At 40.6% G+C, this 25,074-nt stretch overlaps 1 protein-coding gene across 18 annotated transcripts in view; it reads right to left on the minus strand.

Annotated features, from left to right (window-relative positions):
* MYCBP2 (MYC binding protein 2) overlaps positions 1 to 25,074 on the minus strand; it is a 370,986-nt gene that overhangs the window by 164,103 nt on the left and 181,809 nt on the right. For all 18 annotated transcript variants that reach the window (XM_073614281.1, XM_073614278.1, XM_073614285.1 and 15 more), the window contains 12 exons: positions 23,904 to 23,987; positions 23,705 to 23,801; positions 16,536 to 16,728; positions 15,888 to 16,162; positions 15,289 to 15,510; positions 11,015 to 11,206; positions 9,553 to 9,759; positions 8,623 to 8,754; positions 7,483 to 7,661; positions 2,274 to 2,416; positions 1,818 to 1,918; positions 402 to 617 (listed from right to left, as the gene is read on the minus strand). In XM_073614281.1, coding sequence (XP_073470382.1) covers positions 402 to 617; positions 1,818 to 1,918; positions 2,274 to 2,416; positions 7,483 to 7,661; positions 8,623 to 8,754; positions 9,553 to 9,759; positions 11,015 to 11,206; positions 15,289 to 15,510; positions 15,888 to 16,162; positions 16,536 to 16,728; positions 23,705 to 23,801; positions 23,904 to 23,987 — 2,041 coding nt within the window. The remainder of the gene's footprint in view (positions 1 to 401; positions 618 to 1,817; positions 1,919 to 2,273; positions 2,417 to 7,482; positions 7,662 to 8,622; positions 8,755 to 9,552; positions 9,760 to 11,014; positions 11,207 to 15,288; positions 15,511 to 15,887; positions 16,163 to 16,535; positions 16,729 to 23,704; positions 23,802 to 23,903; positions 23,988 to 25,074) is intronic.

Raw genomic sequence — 25,074 nt, forward strand, 5'->3', positions numbered from 1 at the left:
AAAAATTGGCTAATGGAAGTTCCTTTTCAGCTCTATGGTAAGCCAACCAGATCGCCCTCATAAATACCAGGCTCCCTGGTGGAAAATGAGAACCTGGGAAAGGCAAATAAGCATCCCCTTCCACCCCCTGTAAAATTGATCAGGTGGCTGTATAGCCGCTCGGATCACTTTTACATACATTAAAGACCATCGCTGGATCTAAAAATATATTACCAGGGGCTGCAGCCATGATCCTGGTAGAACCACTGAAATCCTAGGACATACAGGTACATCCATTTGCGGGAGGTGGTTAATAAAAACAATTTACATTTTTATTGTAAAGGAGTGTTACAAAATAGGAAGAGAGCACCTCAAAGGATATGCATTAGGCTTCATCAATGATGTATAAAGCAAACTTATACCTTAAATTGCATCACACTGGCTGCCTTATACGGATGCTCACTTTCCACAACAGCATAGTGACTGGAGGTAGTACACGCAGAGAGCTGCTCAGGCTGATTGCCAGTTGTGCTGTCAGTTGATTGGTTTGGATTAAAGAGGGGTGGGGCATATTTTTGGTTCAAAATGGCGACTGATGGGAGTAACTGCTGCACAAGACCAAAAACTTCAACAGCAGCCTGTGATAAAAGAAAATAAATAGGTTTAAACATGCCAAGAAATTGCTAAGCATTGCAATAAAATCACAGCTACAATAAAACAAATTATTACCTCAGACAACTGTATGCTTCCAAACTTTTAGTAATAGTTTTGGGAAGGCCCTTTTCTGTTCTAGCACGATTATGCAAAAAGCCAGGTCCATAAAGACATGTTTAGTCTGGAAGAATTAAGAGTGATCTGCAAAAAGCGTTGACCCCCAACTACTGAACCACAGATTGTGAGCCAGGTGTTCCCATCCAAATTCAGTCCCTATGTCCAAATTACTTTTTGGCTGAATGGGCAAAAATTAGTAGACATGCTTGGGGTAATGAGATGTTAAAGCCCAAGTTTAGCATTAAAAAAAAAAAAAAAAAGAAAAGAAAATGCCAATGGACATTACTCATTCTCAGTGTAATGTGGTTCCTTGTGCTGTTGTCTCCTGGCTTAGTAGAAATGTTCTCCATTTTAACCCTCCCCTTCAGCCATAATCTTCCATGGTGGTGGGGTTTAATAGAGCTGAGGGAGCTGTGACAGGCACTCATGATGAGTGCTCATCCATCTTCTCCATTCACAGAGGTTGTATTTATTCATACAAGTATAGCTTCTATGAATAAAAATGTTCTGTGAATGGAGGACAGGCAGATTGAAAAGGGTACACCACCTCAAAAAGGGGAGGGGAGCAACTGCACACAGGTTTTGATCCTAATGCATAGAATCCATTAAGATAAAAAAAACTGTTTAGAACTACTTTAAGTCACTAGCAAAAAGAGTGGAGCATGATAGGAAAGGGAGTGGCTATATTTGGCTAACTGCTTAATTTGCTAGTGTCCAATAACCTGTAGGTAGCAACATAGCACTCAAAAAAAAAAAACAAAAAAAACACTGGAATTGCAATTTAAAGGGAAACTGCAACAAATATAGCAGCTGTCACAGCTGACTAGGTTTTTATGGTGCAGGAATCTCTACCTAGAGTTATGGAGTTGAAAGAAAGCACACTACATCCTTGTTCCTATACTTGTATGTTACATGAAAAGGAGAAAAAAGTAACACCATTTCTGTGTAAACACACAGTACCTACTCATCATTCGCATGTGCATATAGTTACATTTTATACTCTATGCATGGAATAATCTCTTGAATTTGATTTCAACTTTCGTACAAAAAAGAAGACTGGCTCTTACCTTTGGGATAGCAGCTGCTACTGGTCCAATGTAAGCTATTAGTAGGGGAAGCAGCATAGAAAATAGGCTGGAAGAACTAAGCAGTTCTGGAATGTCATCAGCTAGAAAGATCAAACACATTGACATTAAATCTAATAAAAAAAAAAAATCTTTTATTTAAAAAAAAAAGGCTGGATAAAAAAAACATCTATAGTAAAAAAGCAATGTGTCAACAGCTTTTATTGCAATAGCTGATGTTATAACAAGACTAGTCAGATGACCCACAAATCTGTAGACCAGAACTTCATCTCCTTATAAGGAAACATACTACTCTCAGCTAATCCATGTTTCAGCAATGATAGACATACAGTATGTGATAGAGCAGGTCAAAACACTTAACACACGCAGCTAGTGATAGGTATGTAGATATCTATATACACACACACAAATCACTAAAGATATCAAGGAAATTCTCACCATCAACAGCAAGCGCTCTGTGTAGCAGGTCTTTAGCAACTCTGGTTACAGCATTTACCACCGAGAGGGCCCGACTGCAGTTTTTGTCTTCTTCATTGGCTTTGCTCAAAAGCTGCGACTGAAGGTCTCCATCGTATTCACTCCTACAAAACAAAAATGAATGCAGTAGACCTCATCCATGTTTGCATAGAGAAAAAAAAAAATTGATACCCAACGGCAGCTATAATTACTCATACTCGAATAGACAGTAAAAGAAGAGAATCTCCTAAAACCTGACATGGTATAACAGAAATGAGGCTTTCTAGTTTACATGTAAAATCCTTTCTTGAAGTACATCACAGGACAAAGGGATTTAGGCATAACTACTTGGGTTATGCTACCAGTCTTCAGGTGAAGGGACACTGGCCAAAAAAGGCAGGAACCCCTTGCCCAGGTACAACTCCTCCCAGCCTAATGAAGCCTCAGTTTTGTAGCAAGCAATGAGGAACAGAAAAAGGGGGGAGGGGTCACTATGACCTGTGAAAAAAAATAAAAATCTTAATTTCTTAATTGTACATCAAAAAGGACACAGAGTGTTTTCATTATTTATGACTGGTTGGGATGTCCCACGGCGCTAAACATATAAGGGGTGAGCAACACAACAACAAGGCCAAACACTGCTAAAACTCAAAAACAGAACAGGCGAGAACCCCACTACAAAGCCACCTGCAAGATCCTTCACCAAAAAACGGCACATGCAGAAGCAACTACTTAGTTGAATTAAGTAAAGGAAAGACCAGGTAGCATCCTTACAAACTTAACAGGAGTTTGATGACCTTAATACCAACACCTGAGAAATAAGCAGATAAAGTCACCAATAGTTGATTGAAAGGTACCCTGAACCTTAAGAGGAAACTCCGGTAGGAAAAACAGACTCAAGACTGCTGAAATTAAGTTGTAGATTAAGGCTGGGTTCACACCAGTCCGGTGCGAATTCCAGCTACATTTTCTCTGCGAAGAGAAAAAGCAGCTGTTCAGCGGTGCCTCTCCATTCTATCTGCGCATCAGCTGAGGGGGGAGAGGTGTAGTGAGAAGGAGAGAATGCCTGCTCACAATGGAATGCATCTGCGAATCAGAAGAATATGTGCCTTCAATTCGCACCGCACTGCCTAGAAAAAAACGCAAATTTTTTTGGGCAATGCGGAGTGCGAATGCAACGCACAACAAGATGCAAACTAATAGATTTTTAAATGTTATGCAATTTGGATGCGGTGTAAGCTGCATCCAATTCTCATAGGTGTGAACCAGGCCTTAAAAGTGGTTGTAAACCGCAGACATTAAATATTTACATAGCATATCCCTCTATAATATATACTTGTCTCAATCCAAAGCACCAAGTAATTTCTGTCCACTGTCCCCTCCCTATGCTATCTGTACGAGTCACTTCTGACAAGTTTTCCTGACACCAGGAGAAAAATGGTGACAGGGGAGTGCACAGTCTGATTGACAGCCTAAGCTCTGCACCTGTGTGCGGGGGGGTGTCCATTCCCTTCAATCAACTCAGAGCTCTCCTCACTAATGTAGCTTCAGGTCTCCACTCCCTGCATTTTCAGAGCTGAGAGATCCTGCGTATATTCTGCACTTTGAATGGATGTAGGGGAAAGATGTCTAGTTACACAGGTACAACTTATGTAGGAGGATTTATGTAATCTCGATTTAGCACCTGAAGCCATTCACTTCACAGGGTAGGGTTTACAGTACAACCACTTTAAGATAAATTCAAACAGCTTAAAATATCCAAAAGAGTAAAATTACCTTCTCCTTATGATGCTTAGAATTGGGAAGAAAAAGTTGGCAACACAATGTCCTGATTCAGGTGGAGTGAAAAAAACACTTAGAAGGAAAAAAGGAAAAGAAGGAAAAAAAGGAAAAGAAGGAAAAAAGGAAAAGAAGGAAGAAGGAAAAAAGGAGGACTGAGGCCTCAATATTACCTTATCCTGATGAAGAACCAGGAAAGGTTCCTTGAAGGAGAGTACGGACAAATCTAAGGCACCGCAAGATGAAGAAATGGCAACCAAAAAGGCAACCTTATGCATAAGGGACAAGAGAATCTCATGGAGACACTCAAAGAAGTCTAAACAGACAAAACCAAATTGAAGCAGAACTAAAAAGGCAATTGAAGGCAATTGAAGGTTCTAAGCAGTGTCTTTTTTTTTGGCATCTGTGTTCTATTAGGGAGACTTTCCTTTACTTCTTGCCTCATAGCCAAATCAGGAAGAGAGACAAAATCCCTCCAAAGTGAGCAAATCCCCATCACCAAGGTCACCAGAACTAGTGTCCCCATTGAAAGATTTCCCTTCTTAATTTTCTGGGGACAACCCAAGATCTGGGATTTTCTTGCACATTCACTTTCAGTGATAACAGTAAACATGACTAATAGAGGGTGAATCTCCCGAACGGGGCAGACATCAACAAAAAACTTCACAGATGTTCTAATCCTTCCTTATATACTTTATAGTGACATAGGGACAGAGCAGCCCACACAGGCAGAACAATCCATGGATCACCCTGGACGAAAGCTTTTACCAAGGAATGAGATGTTATGGGTCTTTAAGACAAAATGGCAAGGGCTAGGATCGGCCCCTTAATGGTACTAAAAGCCATAAAAATCTCCACACCAGGCTGTTTAGACATATCTGATGGGGCTACCCAAAATCTGCTGCTTCTGGTCTCGTAGCAATATACACCATCTTAGACAGACCACTAAAGGAAAATCCAGTAAAGGTCCTTTTAGAAAGACAGTTAATTGTTTCAAGTCAGAATTAAGACTAAAGAACTGATTTAATAGAATATTTGTTCATAACATACAAGAAAACAGCAGCCACATTGGAAATATAAAAACCTTTTGCAGATGAGCCCAATCAGCATACACAACTTCCTCCCTCTTGGGAAGACTTGTCTACAGAGTATTCACCTCTTCCTCAGCCTGGGAATGATTAGTGGCATTATCCTCCCGAAAAAGTTTAGGAGGGGAAGAAGAGAGCCAACACTTGCGTGCCAGTCATGGGCAGAAGTGGCTGCAGAGAATTCCTCTTTACACCAAGGGACTGGAGATTCGTGATGCTGATGCAGTGAAATTACCAGATACAGCAGCGTTTCTCAACCTTTTTTCAGTCAAGGCACCCTTTAAAATTATGAACAATCTTGAGGTACCCTCCAAAATTAGAGACAGTCTAGAGGCGCCCCATTCTAAAAATGTAAAAACTATTCTAATAGTTTCACACAATGCAGCAACATCAACGCGTTAACGGCGATTTATTCTTCCAAAGCGAATACACTTTTGCAAACTGGTACCGACTAGTATTCCAAGGTTTCTCATCTCCCTCAGTTTTTCTCCATCACTTAGCAAATGAGACCCCAAAGCTGATTGAGAGGCAACAAAGGAGGGTCAAACAAGGATGATATGCAGGCAACTGACATTGATGTAATTGGTCAAAAGGAAGTTGGCAGCAAGAAGGTTGTAATGGTGTACAATGAAAACCTGTGGCTTTGTGTAACTAAAAGGCAGGTTTCATCCACCCACCGGCTTTTAGAGCATCCCCGAAGAAACCTCAGGACACCCGGGTTGAAAATGGCTGAGATGAGGACAGCAAATCAGAGCCAATCTACTCTTTAGGGGAGTCAATACAGGGCTAACTATGAAGGGGATTCTCCCTACCCGATTTCGGAGCCCACTCCATCCTTTCACCCACCTTACTGTCAGTGCACTGCCATGGCTTGCTGAGGGTTAACAGGTCTGTAATACTCTACAGAAGAGCAGCCATCCAGCTGAGGGGTGGCAGGCTAAGAAAGAACACCTATGTGGCAAGTCACTACAAACAAGTGCCCCAATACTTGTGTGACCTGGAACCAAACACATTGAAGGGTGATGCAACTGTGCAGGGGTTAAGTTTGGGAACAAACCCTTAATGTACTAGGAAGTAATGATCAAGCAGCAAGTGATCAAATGTGAAGCTGCACCCGGAAAACCAGCAAAATGGCAGATACTCACAACAGTGGCATCGCCCACTGTCGCCATGCAGTTAATCTTTTTAAAAAAAATGCTACGACATTGCAGTGCTCCCACATGAAAATAATAGTTTATATTGCCCCAGGAACAAGGAAGCCCTGAATAAAGAGGACGATCATCTGCTCCATTATCAGAGGGCCTCACCAGTCCAGCTGCAGGGCCCAAATACTCAATCTTCACCCCTCACTGTACGCACACCCCACAGGGTCTTATGGGACTCGGCTCTTCTCCAGGAGCATCACAGCCCTGAACCTGTAAAAGCACCCTGCTAGCGAGGTCATCTGGTACACAGTACCCACAAGTTTGGTGCCCCCAGGAAGCAGTGCTAACCATTAACATTAGAGGTTGTCCCTGCCCTTGCATGCAGGGGTCTGGGTCTGGTTCTGGCTCACCCTCATGGCCTGTAGACCATTAAGTGACCAATCCGGATGAAGCCCACCTCTTCTCCAATGGGGGTGTTTAGAATAAGCCAAACTAGGAATTAGGGAAAGCAAATCTTCATGAAGACATCTGTAGGTCACTAGCTAAAAAAGGAAGATTATCGGAGTTGGGAGTGGTTATCCTGGGGTGGGATTGTTGCCCTTTTCTAGCCCGTGTCCATTCACTAGAAGTTGGCAGCATAACCCTAGTAGTCATGAATATAAAGTCCTCTATGTCCTATGATGTACAATAAGGGAGGTTACCATGAGACGGTAACTCACCCAATTAATTAAAAACATGAAAAAAAAAAAATAGTTGAAATACCTATAGGATAGTCATTTCAGTGTAGTTCCAAGGTTTACACCTCTTTACCAGAGAGAAGAACCAGGTTGGTGACACCTTTTTTCTACTGCAGTTAATCTAGTCTTGCCACTTCTCTACCCCCAGCCTTTAAATAAACAGCGAAGGAGCAAAAAACCTTCGATGAGGCCATGTGTGTGGTCTCTTCCTGCCAGCATGTGCATGCAAGATGTTTAGCTGCCCCTCCCTCTCGCAGAAAGAATGTTGCTACACAGGGGACTACAGAAAGCTAAAAATGTGTAAATTGAGGTATTTCAACTACATTGCCAATATGTTTAACAGATTTTTAATAACATAACTGCATTCATGTTTTTATTACGTACCTGAAGCTCAGCTTTAATATATACAACACGTATATGGACTTTACACAGTAAAACAAACCTGTAGTATAATACTTGAGGGATTTGTCCTCTGGTTTGGTTTGTACCATTGCTGCTTAAACTGCAGGAACTGAAAGTAAAGGTCACCCCATCAGGGCACTGAACAGTGGTCATTCCACCATCTCCATTAGCTGTGCGACTTCCATAATTCCTCAAACGCACTGCATACTTTGTGTTCTCCTGAAACAAAAACGTGGACAGTATCCCCTTGAAAATCTGTTCATTATAATTGTGATTTTGGGGGCTTATTACATTACACAAACTAAAAATACCAACTTAGATTAGTGTTTTTCTACCATATTATGCACCCCTAAACACAGAAGTCTACCACATGTAGACTAGTGTGTGTCAAATGTATAGCCCCAAATGTGTGTGCATTAGTTACAAACACCCTCCACAATATTATCATTACTAATCGTATGTAAAGGTTTAAAAAAAAACAAAAAAAAACAAAAAAAAAACAAAAACACAGTTTGTACATCTCAGCAATACATGGACATTTAAAATGTTTTATCCCTTTAAACACACTTTAAATAAAAACACAGAAAAATATCTGTTGATGTTTAACACCTAAAGCCTCGTACACACGGGGCGATTGTTGGCCAACAAAACATCTGATTTTTGTCAAAAAGGCGTGTGCCAGGATCTTGTCTTGCATACTAACAGTACACAATTGTCATGCCACAAACACTAACGTAGTGACGTACTACGAGGAATTTCAGCTCGAGCGCCACCCCTTGAGCCCCATCTGACAATTTCATGTTTGGTGAGCATAGATTTCGAGCATGCGTTTGTACTTTTGTGCGACGGATTTGTGTATTGACCATACGAAAATCAGATGTCAAGCCGCTGTCCTCCGAAAATTTACTAGCCTGTCATCCAACTGAAAGTTGGACAACAATTATCAAAAGGAGCGTACTAACGGTAAGATTTTAGGACAACTGTCAACAGACAATCCCCTGCCAACAATCCTACCGTCTTAAGACTTCCGATAGCTTTTTTTTTTTTTTCTGAAATACATATGCTGGGTGTGTCTATTCACACCAGGGCACACCACTCTGCCGTTAAAAAAACAAAAAAACACCACACTTAAAATGCATTTGTTTTAGTAAAGGACAGCAAAAGCTTGGAAGTACTTTACCTTTAGAGGCACCGCTTTGTCCAGCCTAATTTCAGCAATATCGCTTGGTGAATCATCAGTTGTGTAAGTGCCTTTGACCAGCTCTAATGACGTCCACCTATGAGAGTGGCCTGCCTCAGCAGAATTCTCACTCTAAAAGGAATCAACAGGTGAAAAAATTAGAACAATTTACATACTTCTATGCAAAATAAAAGGTTTGTATTTCTTCTCGTTTCCAATGTTGCAAGAATCAGTTTACTTGGTATCACAAGGCCAATGTGTTCTATTAAACTACTTTCGTAAAAAAGGATGACTTGGGGTATACTTAATAGAAAAGCCAAGTTACAGTTTTGTGTTTACACTTTCACGTTCCCTTGAGGATGGCCAGAATTTTGCCAGAAGTATTCTGCCTCCAGTAGAGATCCTTCCTACTCTTTCAGCTTCCACTTCACTGGTCCAGTGGACTGTACAAAAATAAAAATTACTGTGCAACCACCCCCCCCCCCAAATTAGTCTCCCTCTTTCCAAACCACTACAGTCCCAAGTGTCTGCTCTATCCCTATCCACACCCCCTCCCTCTCAGAATGCAAGAATGCACTACTCCTGACCATTGTACACCTACACATATCACTCTACTTCTGGCCAATGTACCCCCCCAAAAATTAAGCTCCTTCTGCAGGCAGTGGCCAAAGGCTTGGAGGCAAGTATGGATCTGGGAAGGGCTCAGAGTGGTCACATGATCAGTTCCTGATCCTGACTCCTGATTCTCAGTGGGATCCCAGTTGGCCAAAAGCAAGCAGCTGCCCAAGATGTCAGCCGCTTGCTTTTAAAGGGGAAGAAGCTTGTATCCTTAATTTTTTTGATGTTGCATGTTAAAAGATTTGGAAAGGGGTTAAACACAAATATAACCGGATAAAAAAGACAGACATTATTTTAGCTATTTAAACATACATCATCTACCAGGACCTCCAGTTCATACTCATGGATTCCACCTCCACCATAGACACAGAATCCAACGACGACCAGTCCAAGTTTGTCAACCGAGAAGCAGATTGCATCAGGAGATCCGTTCCCTGTATTCCAACTTCTACCTTGGCTCGTTTTAGTGAAACGATTAGGACTAGACTTCACTGAATGTAAAGAATTTAGGCCATCAACCTGACATGAAGAAAAAGATAGCGCACATAAATCAATTTATATACCCCACACAGGAAGTGTATGTACCGTACTTTAGGACATAACTAATAGAGCATATAATTAACCCTTACTGTACGGAACAATCGGACAATCTATACTCTATGGTAACTCTTGCCTACACATGTTTTGGTGTGACATTTGGTTGCAGTTGGTAAAAACGGGACAGAGGTTTACCATTAAAGGAGTTGTAAAGGCAAAAGGTTTATCTTTATGCATTAAGATAAACCTTGCGTGTAGCAGGCCTCCCAGAACCCCTTAATTACCCGTGTCTGAATGGATACATGGAGCTCTGACTTGGCTTGGGTGCCCCCATAGCAAGCTGCTGGTCTATGGGGGCACTAGTCAGGAGGGAGGGGCCAGGAGCAGCAAAGGGGGACCCAAGAAGAGGAGGATCCATGCTGCTCTGTGCAAAACCACTGCAACAGAGCAGGAAAGTATGTTTTTTTGTTTTTAAAGCAGACTTTACAATCACTTTAAAGTTGGTGGAAACCTTAGACATAAAACATGAACAAAGCATATCTGTCTATAGTGTGTACTTGTCTCAATTGAGTGCACAAAGTGTCCTTTCTGTCTGCTGCTTTGTTCCTCTATCAGCAGGAGTCACTTCTGACAAGTTTTCCTGACCCCAAGAAAAAAAAAAAAAAATGGTGATGGGGAGGGAGCTCCAACTGATTGACAGTCTCAGTTCAGTTTCTGTGTGCTGTGTGAAGAGGGATGTGTCCCTATCTCAGATCAGCACTCAAAACTCTCCTCACAGAGCTCTGCAGAGTGCAACTTCGACTCTGTGCCGCCCCGCCCCCCATTTTTTTTTTTTGACAGCTCAGACAAGCTTTAAACATTCTGAACTTTGTACGGATGTGGAGAAGAGAAGACTGCAGATAAATAAGTACACCTTTTGTAGAAAGAGGTGTTTCATCTGTGTGTCACCTGAGGCCAGTCACTTCACTGGGTAGATGCAAGGGTTTACAACCACTTTAGGCCACCTAAACATTTGCTTTATGCAGATAAACTTGTAATAAAACGACTCCACAGCTGTTATTGTGTGTTTTAAAGATGCAACAGTATTATGCCAATATAGAAAAGTCACTAAAGTTGCACTAGCACTTCCAAAATAAATTTAACAAAAATTATTTTTAAGGACTTGTACAACAAGGGCTACTATAAGAACGAACATGTGTAATTTTTAAAAGTATTCTATGATAAATCGCAAGTGTACCTCTGATCCAAGAGCAGATGCTGTCAGCTCACTGACAATACTGGCCAGGAGACCACATGTGTTGGATACCAGGTGTGAAGAAAAGAGCTCCTGTTCCCTGCGTAAGCTGTTCCTAACAGGCAGCACAACAATGACCAACATCTTCTCCAGAACCTCACGGAAGCTAGTCATTCCAGAAACATTCTCCTCGCTCTAAAAAAAAAGAAAAAAAAAAAAAAAAAAGATACAGCGTCCTATGAGCAACTGTGGATCTACTGTTATGTGATAGTATTCATCCTTTCATGCCAGAAAAGGCATCTGCCTTTTAGGCACATTAGTTACCTGGCTCCTGGGATTTTTCTATAAAACAAAATGAAAAAAAAAAATGGTATGCACATAGCACTGCACACAGCCAATTGAGATTATAGGAAGAAAAAAAAAAAAAAAAAAAGTGTAAAAACACAAATATTGTAAAAGAGCGAGGAAAACAAACAGAAACAGATTTATACAAAGAGAGGGAGAGGCGCACAGGTAAAACAAAGATAGAAAAGAAACCGGGGGGACGACATAATAAAGTAGCGAAAATGGGACAGCCAGATGGTTCACAAATATATTTACTTAATGGCGATGGTAGAAGCTATGGTACAAATGCTACCCTAGGTGAAAAAAGTCACTAAAGAATGTAAACTTTGTAGCAAAAACTGGATCTACCTTTCCTCTGTCTTTTAGTGAGATACTGCGAACATACGCCAGCATTTCCCAAAGGTTTACGGGCCAACTCCATCTTTGGTTAGATCCTTTGGAACTTGGAGTGAGGTATCAGAAATACTGTTCAACTCCTGGCTCCAATCAGAAGACTTCGCTCCCACTCCTCTCAGAAATGACAAGCAGATAACCTCTGTCCTCATGATTAAGGATGAGCTCAGGCGTGTTCGCGCCCACATGTGCAGAGCCCGCCAGGAAGTCAGCAGAGCGCTCATCACAAGCAGCGAGACATTTTCCCAATTCGCGACTACAAAGATCTGGAAATGTCTCAATGCCTGCGATTGGTGCTGTGCAGTACCAAATTCCTGGTGGGATCTGCAGTTGCAAACACGCCTGAGCTCAGACTGTGTGCAGACTGAAGAGTCCCAATCATACAAGGATGGCGTTCTAGATGCTTCAAGCCTGGACATGGAGGTGCTATAACCTTTCATTCCAGAAAGAAACCAACGCCACCAACACTACACCATGCTACAAGAAACAGTTAGGTCTTTCATGCAAATGTCTGACATTGACAACACAAACATTGGGCCCCACTTAACCCAGAAAGTCATCTGATTGCCTTCTCCCTCCTACCCCTAGTGGGGCCAGCAAGACTGCTGAGCTTCTGGCACAACTACAATAATTAAGAGTAAACATTTACCCATCTCTAGGGTTCTGACAGTTTCAGTCCTCACTCACACCAATGAGATTTGTCATGCAATTTGACAGTTCAAAACTGCATCCTATTTTTGGCAATGGAACTGTTCAAACCGTTGCGACTCAAGTCACAGCGATTTTTAAATAGGTTCCTGCAATTTCAAGCCGCAAAGAAATCGGAGATACAAATTGCACTAATCTGCAGCTTTGAAATCATGCTGAAGTAGCGTGACTTAAAGGCCACGCTAGTGTGGACCGGGGCTCTATCCTGCAAAATCAAAACGTTTACTTTCATATATTTACACACCAGAATATATTCTTGTTGTCTAGGATGTCAATTTGGCATTACCTCTTATAGCTGCAGCAATTATCAGCCCAAACTCCATTTCACCCTGGTCTACTTTCCTAATCAACCCAAGGTCAGCCCTTCGCTGTAATAGTGCTTGAACAAGCCCCTGCCATGCCTTTGTCAGCCCCTATATTATATTGGTTTCATCTCCTGAAGTCAACTTGGTAAAACTAGCTCACTCAGTGCAGTTTCTCTTCCTAGTCCTTATTTTACAGAAGATTCTCCCTTGCAAATATGCCTAATTAGCTCATCAATAGCATGGTGCCAGAGGATTGGGAACTGGCAGATAAAAGTTTTTAATCATCCAAGGTTAGAATTTCTCATCCAAAGTCAAGTCAGAACTCTTGACAGACCTATTGTAGTGGATGAATGTTTCTAATACAACCATTTACCTACTTTTAAATGCAGCAGCCTATAAGGATCCATTTCATATAGTGTGGTGCATTTTACAAGGTTTAAAGGGCATACATTTCACTACGGGGTTATCTTGCAATTGTGCCTTTGTCACAAATTACTAATTTATCTACTTTGGTGCATTAGAACAAGAAGTTTAAAAAAACAAAACAAAAAAAAAAACAACAAAACAACAAAACAACAAAACAACAAAACAAAAAAACAAAAACACAAAAAAACAAAAACACAAAAAAACAAAAACACAAAAAAACAAAAACACAAAAAAACAAAAACACAAAAAAACTCAGCACCACCTTTACAACTACCTGTCCAGCAGTACATTTGCAAATATTTCACAATATAGAGAGCTGTCAGCACTTACCCTATTCAACCCCTTGGGCTGGTCAAAGAGCAGGTCCCCCAATGGCCGCTGTAGATCCCCCCGCTGACCACAAGTCATGGCAGAACACAGAAGTGACATAGGGTAATTGGGAGGAACCACAGTGGCCTGCAGTGAAAACACTCACACACATTTGGCAGAGCTGTATAAGAGGGGGAGAGCCCGGGAGCACTGGCACTAGGATGGACATGCATGGGGAGGCAGGAAGAATGTGCAGGAGAGCCAAGAGTCAGGGTTGGTGAGTGTACCCGCAAGGAGGACTTGGTGCATGTAGGTATTTTATGGGGAAATGGGCGTCATTAGGGTAGAGACAGCCAGGGTGAAAATGGCAGCTGAAAGGAAAGTAGGCAAGTGGAAACCAGAAGTACAGCCGTGGCCAAAAGTTTTGAGAATGACATAAATATTCATTTTCACAAACTCTGTTTTTATTATGGCAAATTGCATATCATCCAGAATGTTATGAAGAGTGATCAGATGAATTGCAAAGTCCCTCTATGCCATGAAAATGAACTTTATCCCATAAAAAAAAATTCCACTGCATTTGTGAAGGCAGGTTTAGTGTGCCCAAGTCCAGCAAGTGGCAGGTCCATCGCCTACAGTGGATTCAGCTGCGAGATCATGGCACCACCAGTGCACAGCTTGCTTAGGAATGGCAGCAGGCAGGTGTGAGTGTATCTACAAGCATAGTGGAGGTGAAGTCTTTTGGAGGATGGCCTGGAGTCAAGAAGGGCAGAAAAGAAGCCACTTCTCTCCAAGCAAAATGTCAGGGACAGACTGATATTCTTCAAAAGGTACAGGGATTGGACTGCTGACTGGGGTAAAAGTCATTTTCTCTGATGAATCACCTTTGATTGTTTGGGGCATCCGTAAAAAACCTTGTCCGGAGAAGAAAAGGTGAGGGCTACCATCAGTCCTGTGTCATGCCAACAGTAAAGCATCCTAGACCATTCAGGTGTGGGGTTGCTTCTCAGCCAAGGGAGTGGTCTCACTCACAATTTTGCCAAAGAACACAGCCATGAAGAAAGAATGGTACAAAAACATCCTTCGAAAGCACATTCTCCAAACCATCCAAGAACAGTTTGGTGAGAAACTATGCCTTTTCCAGCATGATGGAGCACCTCACCATAAGGCTAAAGTGATAACCAGGTGGCTTGTTGAACAAAACAGACATTTTGTTTCGATTACCAGGAAACTCCCCAGATTTTAATTCCATTGAGAACTTGGTCAATCCTCAAGAGGCAGGTGAACATAAAAAAAATCCCAAACAAATCTGACAAACTCCAAGCATTGATTATGCAAGAATGGGCTGCCAGTCAGGATGAAGCCCAGAAGTTGATTGACAGCATGCCAGGGTGACATGCAGAGGTCTTGAAAAAGAAGGGTCAACACTGCAAACATTGACACTTTGCATAAACCTAATGTAAACTTTGAAACTTATGAATTACTTGTAATTATACTTCAGTATACTATAGTAACATGTGACAAAAAGATCTAAAACACTGAAGCAGCGCTTTGTGAATATTAATATTTGGTCATTCTCAAAGCTTTTGGTCACAGCTGTACATGGTTTCCAGTTGGTAGTTATTTCCAGCCACATTGAGAAGGCTTATTTTTAATATGAATACAAGAATAGGATGTGTTATCTAGCTGGAGAGCCCTGATTTCTAAGACAAATGCTCATAAATCCAATAAAGTCATAAGTAAATTTACTTGCATGCCTTTTTAAAATTTGGAAAGAAAACCTATGCAGACCTGACTGAGTTTCTCCATTGCTGACACCAGCAGAGGAAAGCGGTGAGCCAATGCAGTGTCATTTTCTGTGCTGACTTGTTTCACCATGGAGCGAAGCAGGACTTCACCATCATAAGCGATAGGAAAGATGGATGTAAGCTTCACAGAAGTGTGACACAGAGCAGACATAACGGCTGCTAATAGACGACTGCTTGATGTTTTAAAATTTGCTTCCTGGATGTCCTAAAAACAAGCAAACAAAAAAAAAAAAATCATACCTCTGTTACAGACACAAACAATTCAGCGTTTGATCTCTATTCAAAGTTAGTGTTTAGCAACCTTTTCGGAACATGGCTTACTTGCTCAAATGTCCACAAATAAGTTGCAGCAAATAAATAAAAAAATAAATAAAACTAAGCAAAGCGAGCACTATATGTTACACCTAAAAAAAACTTTCATCACGTAGAATCCTGCATTTTGAAACAGAACTCTTTACCCACAAAAAAAAAAAAAAAAAAAAAAAAAACAGGACTTTAATTTTGCTCCGTAGGCACTGACCAATCAAGCACTCAGAGCATGCTGTTAAACACACAAACCCATAACTGAAAAAGTGAGTTTACCTGATCCAAGCAGTTGAGCAAGTCACACAAACATGCCCACTGGAGTGCAGGAGTTGGATAAAAAGAGTGGAAGCAGGCTGTAAAGGTGTTATGACACTCTTGCAGAACAGCTTCAAGCAGACTTAACGGCTGACTGAGATATCCTTGAGGGTCATTATCCAGTTTTGTCATGCAGTTATCCACACCTTCAGAGAGGATTTTTCTAAGCAATGTCCTGGTTTTTCCAACGCACTCAGCTAGTTTGGTTGTCTCTTCTACAACAGCCTTAGTGGAAGCTAAATTATAAAATAGAATAGAAGTTTGGAAAAGTATACCAAATTGTACATGGGTGTGTATATGCAAACTACAAATACGTATATCAGGCTGTATTGGTGCTCACTTGGTAAATTGAGCAAAACCCAGCAACAACAAATGAAGACGAAGCACAAAATTGACAAACATCCCACAAAGTTTTCCTTTGGTGTACTTATTGCAGCTATAAAGCCTCATTTATTACAAACGCAACAATTGCCAAACGATCTTACGTTTCAGCATACAGTTAAACACATAAGACATTTGATGAGAAACTTAAAACAATGTTTTTCAATTTTGAGCTAAGGAAGCGGAGGAAGAAGAGGAGGAGAAAGAAGAATTGTAAAAATGTAGTACCTGCTATAGGGTATATTTCACATGTGTAGACTCGCAACAACCGCAAACAGCAGGTACCCACAAAACGCAGTCTTTCCAAATCCAGGAGGGTTGCGGTGTATTGGAAACCTTTTAGTCCTCTGAGCTCTTCCACCCCAAGAACCAGAGTGGTCCAACTCCAGTGTAAAATGCTCAGTAAGGATTCAAAACATTCCTTGAGGAAGGCAACATTTACAATTAATGTAACAAAAAGCATGATAAGAGAGACATCAATCCAATAGCAATTAAGTAAATTAATAAAGTTTAGCTGCCCCTTTAAGTGTAAAACACACTGAAAACAGTATAAAGGTACTCCTTCCCCAATATCTAACCATCCACAAAACCAAATGCTTAAGAATAGGGTTAATGATAATATATTGGTTATATAATTAAATCATATAACCAAAATCATAAATGGTGCTTAAATCATATCTCCACATTAACACAACCATAGTAATACATAACAATTCCAATCAAATCCAGTGAAGTGGTCCACTACGTGCAAAAAAAATTGCACTCAACCATCATATATGGCCACTCAGGACCTAAATCGCTTTCCCTTGTTTTAGATCAAAACTGGGTTCTCCACTTTGTTGGAATAACAGAACATGTTTTCAGTATTTACATTATTTTGCACAGGTGATTTGATCAGTTTCACTGTCTTAGCAATTACCACAGTCGTTCCATCTGGGGGAAATCTTGAAATCATGACCTATTGGGGAGCCTTGAGGACCGGAGTTGAGAAACACTGCTCTGGACCACTACTACCAGTCTCCAGAAACATTTGATCCAGTGTTGTCTTCACCATTTGCCATCGGTCTGTGTTCATTTGGAGCTGGGACTTTGGTGCAACATCCATGATTTCTGTGGTTCATCTTCACTCCTTTACCTCACAGGACTATTTTGCCAGCTACCAGGGTGTACAATTCCATCTAGGTTTCTTCTCTTAAGTAGCTCAGTGCTAATATAGAGGATAATATATATATATATATACATACATACACACACACACACACACACACACACACACACACACACACACACGTACTTATGGTTCTACTATACTATAACTGTAGAGGTGGTCACGTTCTTTTAACAATGTGTCTTGTGTTGAACCATGGCCTCAAACTCACCCCTTCTAGACCACTAAATAATTTTCAAACCTTTACTGATTTTCACAGATTTGTCCACAAGATCAATATCAAAAGGTATATGATCACCAATCCTTTTAGGTCTACTAGGACAGCATACACTAAGGTAAAACATACCTCATTGTCTAATGTGTCTTTGTTCAAGCCACCAGGAAATCTAGCCCCATCCCTTAAGGTTTTTAGGGAGTTGGTGAGCAATGGTTTAGAACAATTACAGAGATAGAAATGGTAGAAGTGATTATATGTTCAGGAAAGGACTTGATAGTCTAAAAAAGCAGAATGACATTGTGGTGCGACCGGCTGACATGGGTGGAGGAATTGTGATCTTAGATAGGGCAGCCCATCAGACAGAGATGCTTATATCATCGGATGATGAGACTCATATTCCACTAATAGGAAATCCTACTCAAATTTAGGAAGTAACTAATAAGCTTGGTTGATGAAGGTTTAAGCAGAAATTTGGTTTCCAAAAAAGAAAAACAATTCGACTCCTGTGGCTCCAAGGGTGCCTGTGATCTATTACCTCCAAAAGGTTCACAAGGATCCAGTGCACCCTCCTGGAAGGCATATTGTGAGTGGCATCGACTGTATTACCTCTAGAGTTGGTCGATATATAGACTATTTCTTGCAGCCCTTGGTAACCCATACCTCTTCTTTTCTTAGAGATTCCACTCAGGTTTTAAATATCCTAAACACTGCTAAATGGAAGGAGCGTTACATACTGGCCACGGCAGATGTAACATCTCTCTACACGATCATCTCGCATCAACATGGCCATGAGGCTGTGGATCATTTTCTCAGTGTCAGGGCCGGGCTGGGCTCAGCCCTTCCTTCTGAGCAGGCTGCTCAGCTGTTGGATAATTGCCAGCTCCCATCTCATCTCTCCACAGTTACTCAGCTGTTGATATCCTGCTAGTCAGTCCTGCCTACTTAAGCCATCCAGTGGATCCTCTGCCTTCGCCTTGGTCAACAAAACAGAGACTATCTCCTGCAATCCTGTTCAAGACTTGCTTTGCTGACATCCCTTCTGGCTCCAGATCCTGCTTGCTGTTCCACTACATTGATCCCTGACTTCTGGCTTGGCTGACTATCCGTTCACTGAATTTTGGCTATATTTTGACTAAGTTTGTTCTTTTCACTTTTATTATTAAACAAGTGTGATTTAACTGTACTTTTGTCTCGGCCTGATTTCATGGTTTCTGGCACTCAGCTCAAGTGACCTGCTGGATGTTCAGAGAGAATTTTTTTATTAAGGCTCTTGCAATGGGCCATAATTATTTTTGGTTCGGAGACACTTATTTACAGAATAGAGGTGTGGCCATGGGGGCCAAGTTTGCCCTGAGTATGGCCAACCTCTTTATGGCCAAGTGGGAGGAGAATGTTGTCTATCGGAGGCCTAGACCGGAGCAGATTCTCTGGAAAAGGTGTGTATATATATATATATATATATATATATATATATATATATATATATATATATATATATATATATATATACATCCTATGAGTTGGCGACTTTGAATCACTTGACCTGAATATGGCCGAACTGAATGCCAATGATAAGGGTATAATCTTAAAACATGAGGCTAGTGAGTCAGAAATCCATTTTTTGGATATTAACATTAAGGCTGTGGATGGCGATATCTTTACATCCACCTATTTTAAAGAAACCAACAGAAATAGCTTTATTAATACCAATAGCTGTCACCATACAGCTTGGTTGAGGTCGGTGCCCAGGAGTCAATTCTTAAGACTCAGAAGAAATTGCACCAATAGGAGTGACTTTCTCCGGAAGGCCTCATCTCTCAAGTTGAAATTCCTTGAGAAAGGCCATCAGTTATCAGAATTGGAAGATGCTATTAAAAGTGCTGATGAGAGGGTCAGTGCTGTAATGTTATCCATTGTTTAATTTTGTTAATGTATTTCTGTACCACAAGATGGTGCTGCTTCCTGGCTTGGTTGCTTAAGATTCACTATAAGTATTGATGCTTCCTGTCAATGGAGTGCATAAGTATTTCCTGTTTCCTGTCGTTGAAACTCAGATGATCTTCTATTGCTTCCTGCTGTTGGAACGCAGGCAATGCCCACCCACTAATTAGCCGTTAGATAGATATATAGATAGATACAGTGCCTTGCAAAAGTATTCACCCCCTTGGCATATTTCGTGTTTTATTGCCTCACAACCTGAAATTAACATGGATTGTTTGAGGGTTTGCATCATTTATTTTACAGAACATGCCCTTAACTTTGAAGATTTTTTTTATTGTGAAGCAAACAACAAATAGGACAAAATAACAGAAAAGTCAATGTGCATAACTATTCACCCCCCCCCTAAAGTCAATACTTTGCACAGCCACCTTTTGCAGCTATCACAGCTCCAAGTCACTTTGGATAAGCCTCTATGAGCTTGCCACATCTTACCACTGGGATTTTTGCCCATTCCCCCTTGCAAAACTGCTCCAGCTCCTTCAAGTTGGATGGTTTGCGATGTTAACAGCAATGTTTAAGTCTGACCACAGATTTTCTATTGGATTGAGGTCTTGGTTTTAAATGGGCCATTCCAACACATTTACATGTTTCCGCTTAAACCACTCAAGTGTTGCTTTAGCAGTGTGTTTGGGGTCATTGTCCTGCTGAAGGGTGAACATCCATCCTAGCCTCAAATCACACACAGTGGTACAAGTTTTGCTCAAGAATATCCCTGTATTTAGCACCATTCATCTTTCCCTCAACTCTGACCAGTTTCCCAGTCCCGACTGATGAAAAACATCCCCACAGCATGATGCTGCCACCACCATGTTTCACTGTGGAGATTGTGTTCTTTGGGTAATGTAAAGTGTTGGATTTCCGCCAGACATAACCTTTTCTTTGATGGCCAAAAAGTTCAATTTTAGTCTCATCAGACCAGAGCACCTTCCTCCATACATTTTGGGAGTCTCCCGCATGCCTTTTTGCAAACTCAAAATGTGTCATTTTGTTTTTTGCTGAAAGTAATGGATTTCTTCTGGCCACTCTGCCATAAAGCCCAACTCTATGGAGCGTACGGCTTATTGTCATCCTATGTACAGATACTCCAGTCTCTGCTGTGGAATTCTGCAGCTCCTCCAGGGTTACCTTAGGTCTCTGTGCTGCATATCTCTGATAAATGCCCCCCTTCCCCAGTCTGAGTTCTGGTGTGCGGCCATCTCTTGGCAGGTTTGCATGTTCTTTCCATTTGGTTATGATTTGATGGTGCTCCTAGGGATCAAAGACTTGGATTTTTTTTTATAACCTAACCTGTATTTCTCAACATTGTCCCTTACTTGTTTGGAGAGATCCTTGGTCTTCATGGCAGCGTTTGGTTAGTGGTGCCTCTTGCTTAGATGTTGCAGCCTCTGGGGCCTTTCAAAAAGGTGTGTATATGCAACTACAGATCATGAGACACTTAGATTGCACACAGGTGGACATCATTTCACTAATTATTTGACTTCTGAAGGTAATTGGTTGCACCAGAGCTTTTTATGGGCTTCATAACAAAAGGGGGTGAATACATACACACATGCCAATTATCAGTTTTTAATGTCTGAAAAACAGTTTTATGAATATGTTTTTCTAATTTTACTTCACCAACTTAAACTATTGTATTTTGATCCATCACATAATTCAGATTAAAAAAACACTGAACTAAAGGCTGTAATGTAACAAAATAGGTAAAAAGCCAAGGGGGTGAATACTTTTACAAGGCACTGATATATCTATCTCTCTATCGAGCATAGCACACCTCAAGCAATGTCCCTGACGATTTCATAGATGACGAAACGCGTAGGAGGCGTTGGAGACGTATGACGTGACTTGCATGCTGGGACACGGCGGCCACTCTGGACATTTCCTACAATGCCTATATTAACCTGCTGAAATTGAGTGCAAAACTAGCTTTTTATCAATAAACATTTGGGTGTGTGCACTATGAGGAGTCTTTTTCCTCTTATCTGGGTATTGAGACTGTGAAGGAGATACAGAGTCATTCCGTGCTGCTGAGGAGCTGTCAGTGATTTATATCCATGCTTGTTAACTTCTACCTATGGGTAAGAGTCAGCGTGTTTGGACGACGGTGGCGGTCTCCACTTATTTGATACCTCAGGACACATCACTTCGGCTTATTATTTCGGACATTTTAAAACTGAGTTACATTTATCTTTTTGCCAGTTGTCTGTGCCAGCAATATATTTTGGGTTCATGTTGGACTTTTTTCAAGCTCTTCACCATTTTCTATAGATTTTGTTTGTCTTTTGTCCATGCATATTGTGATAGCAGCTGTTTAACACTAATTTTAATTTAAAATATTATATGCACCCTGCGCAACAAAGTTGGGTTTTTCTATAATGTATGTGTCTTGCCATGTGTGATTTTATATGTAGTTTTCCATAACTTTCATACCATTAAAAACTTTTTGCCTTATTGAGATGTATGATGGGCTGTGAGTTTGTTTGGTCAAGCGAGGAGGCAGTTGAGCTAAAATCAGGTTTTTTATGCTTGAGGTACACATATGATTCTTGCCGAAAGCTCCTATCCTTTTTCCCCGCCTCATCCATTTGATGAGGATATACAAACTTTTCAAGTTTATTTTCATTTATATTAGCATATATAGGCTTTACTTTGAGGATTCCTTTTCCGAGGGTTGCAATACCTCCTCTATATTAATTCTGTTTTCAAAAAAAGGAAAATATCCATAACTGTTGTATAAATTCCACAATTAAGCGATTTAGGTCATGCGTGGCTATATATGGCTAGTGAGTTTGCACTTGCGCCACGGGGTGGAGCACTTCACTGGATTTGATTGAAATATCTCACAAGATCACTTAAAGACATTGTGTCTGGGACAATATTCATATGGACTAGAAGATGTGCATATGTGATATGGGAGTTATTCTGTATTACTATGGTTGTGAGAATGTGGAGATCCCATTTAAGCACGATTTTGGATATATGATTTGAACATGATTAAACATTTGGTATTGTAGGCAGATAGTTTTTAGGGAAGGCGTAGTGCCCAACTTTGCACTTTTTATAACATTTACAATTAATCAAGACAGCATTAAATAGGTTGTACTTGAATGCCTTTGTTTGCAACATAACAGTATTGCTTTACAGAGTCTTGTGACGGGAGGAGAAAAAAGTCACTATACCAAACGAGCTCCCCTTCCAGCTTTTAATTTTTTTTTACATCTTACCTATCATTTTCATTAGGAGTCCAAAGGCAACAAACCACTATGCTTTATAAACGTGCAGTAGATTCATTTTTTTTTTAATCACCACTTTCTTTAAAATCAGGGGTACCGATGTGGTAGGTCCAGAATGTTGCTTTATAAATGGATACCCATGGTTATTCTAAGACACAGGCTGGAGGGGCATGACACAGCCTGTGGTTGGCAGAAACCTGCCCACAACATTGTATTGCCAAAAAATATTAAAGATTTTATTTCAAAAATATTTTTTGTAGATGACCATTTAAAACAGTTTTTGAATATTCATTTTTATTTTGAATGTGATCAGCAGCAGAGGACTAGAAGCCCCCCCACCTGTTTCCCTACAGACGGGCTGAGAAAGACGGGTATGCAACAGCTGTATATTAAGAAAAAAAGTTTATAGTTTTTTTTTATTACAATAATCACCGTGTCATCATCCACATGCAGAAAGAGAAGGAATAATGTAATAAAACGGTGTGCGTTTAGTATTACTTCAGGAGGCTGGAAACTGCTTACCTTGGCCCCCCACTATTTTCCACACAGTAACTCAAATTGAAAGTCTGCCTCTTTCAAGTCAATCTCAAGGTAAGCCAGAGCTATTGAACGGTACATGAAAAGCAAAGCTTTCTCACAGGAACATTTGATTTAAGGTTTATGGAGCATGTTTTTTTCTCTTTTCATGACCAGGTTATTTTTTTTGAGGAGTCATGAAACTGCTTTAAAATGTGTTGCTTTCTATAATCCATAATGCAGCTGCAAGGTAGAGGTTACTTACCACTGCAACAGATCTGGCAAATGATCTTTTCAAGATGTGAACTGGTTCACTGACTTGCTGTTTTCCTTTAGTGGCACTGCCATCACTTGTAGGCAATCTGTATTAAAACATACCCAATATAACACCGATTATCTTTGATAACAAAACAAACTTTAGACGAAACTGCACAGCTTAATGTTAATAAAAATAAAATTTTTACCTATAGAGCAGCTGTGGTATTTGGCCCGCATTAACATCTGTGCCATTGTTTGACTTCTTTGAGCTTTTGAACTGAAAAACAACACTAAAAAAAAAAAAAAAGAAGGAAAAATGTATTTGATGAGTGAAGACTGACACACAAGGCCTCATGCACACAGGATTTTTTTTGTTACCCCTCCCAGAAGCCACCAGCATTTCTGTAGAAAAAAAAAAAATGCTGACACTTGTAAATGTACTTAACACTTTTACAAGAGCTTAGGCACGTTGTCAAGGGCTTGGGCGTTAAATCATTTAATGGTCCAGAAAAAAATTATACCGGCCAATAAGATGACGACGCTCAAACGCTAAACACATCTACAGGAGTTGAGCGCCTGGACGCACTGGAAGAAAGTTTCTTTTCCTGCCTCTAAACGCTACTAAAAGGTTATGTGTGCATGGACACATAGAACAATATATGTAGGGAGTTTAGAGATGGGAAAGCAGAAGGAAAAAAAAAAAAAAAAACGCACACCACATTACCCACCAGAGGCCCCTAGGAGCAGCTGCAAAAATGTCCAGTGTGCATGCATGAGGCCTAAAACATGCAAGAAAAGCTGCTATTTCACTGGAGAAGTAATAACCCTTCTCAAAGCTACTTTGTAAAGTGGAAGTCGTCTCAAGTTCCAAGGCATTTTTAGAAATCTCATCACTTCCTCTACCTGAGACACAACAACAGGAAGTAAGAGGAAATCACTCTAAAACTGTAGAAAATTCCCTTTTAGATAACGGTCACTGAAACCGCTGTCTGCAATGGAAGATTTCCCCTCCTGTTCCAGAGAAAACTGAAAAAAAACAAACACAAAAACAATGGCAACCAGAATAAAAAAGGAAGGAGCAATCGCACCAGCAGAGAGACAGATGGCAACAAAAATCCAGATCCAAAAGTTTTGTCTTTATACACAAAGGGGTTCATTTATAAGTAAGCAGTGAATGTGACATTCACTGGTGATGAATTAATCGCTGTCAAACCATCCCCCCCCCCCAAAAAAAAAAAAAACACAAAAACAAAAAAAACACCACAAACACCTCTGGGAGATTCACCTGCAGCTTTATAGATTTCCCCCAAAGTGTCACATGATAAAACGCACAAATCGAACAATTTTAAATGTCTTCCTTCATTGGATAACCCTCTA

This window comes from Aquarana catesbeiana, linkage group LG02 (genome assembly GCF_042186555.1).
Source record: "Aquarana catesbeiana isolate 2022-GZ linkage group LG02, ASM4218655v1, whole genome shotgun sequence".
Classification (NCBI taxonomy): Eukaryota; Metazoa; Chordata; class Amphibia; order Anura; family Ranidae; genus Aquarana; species Aquarana catesbeiana.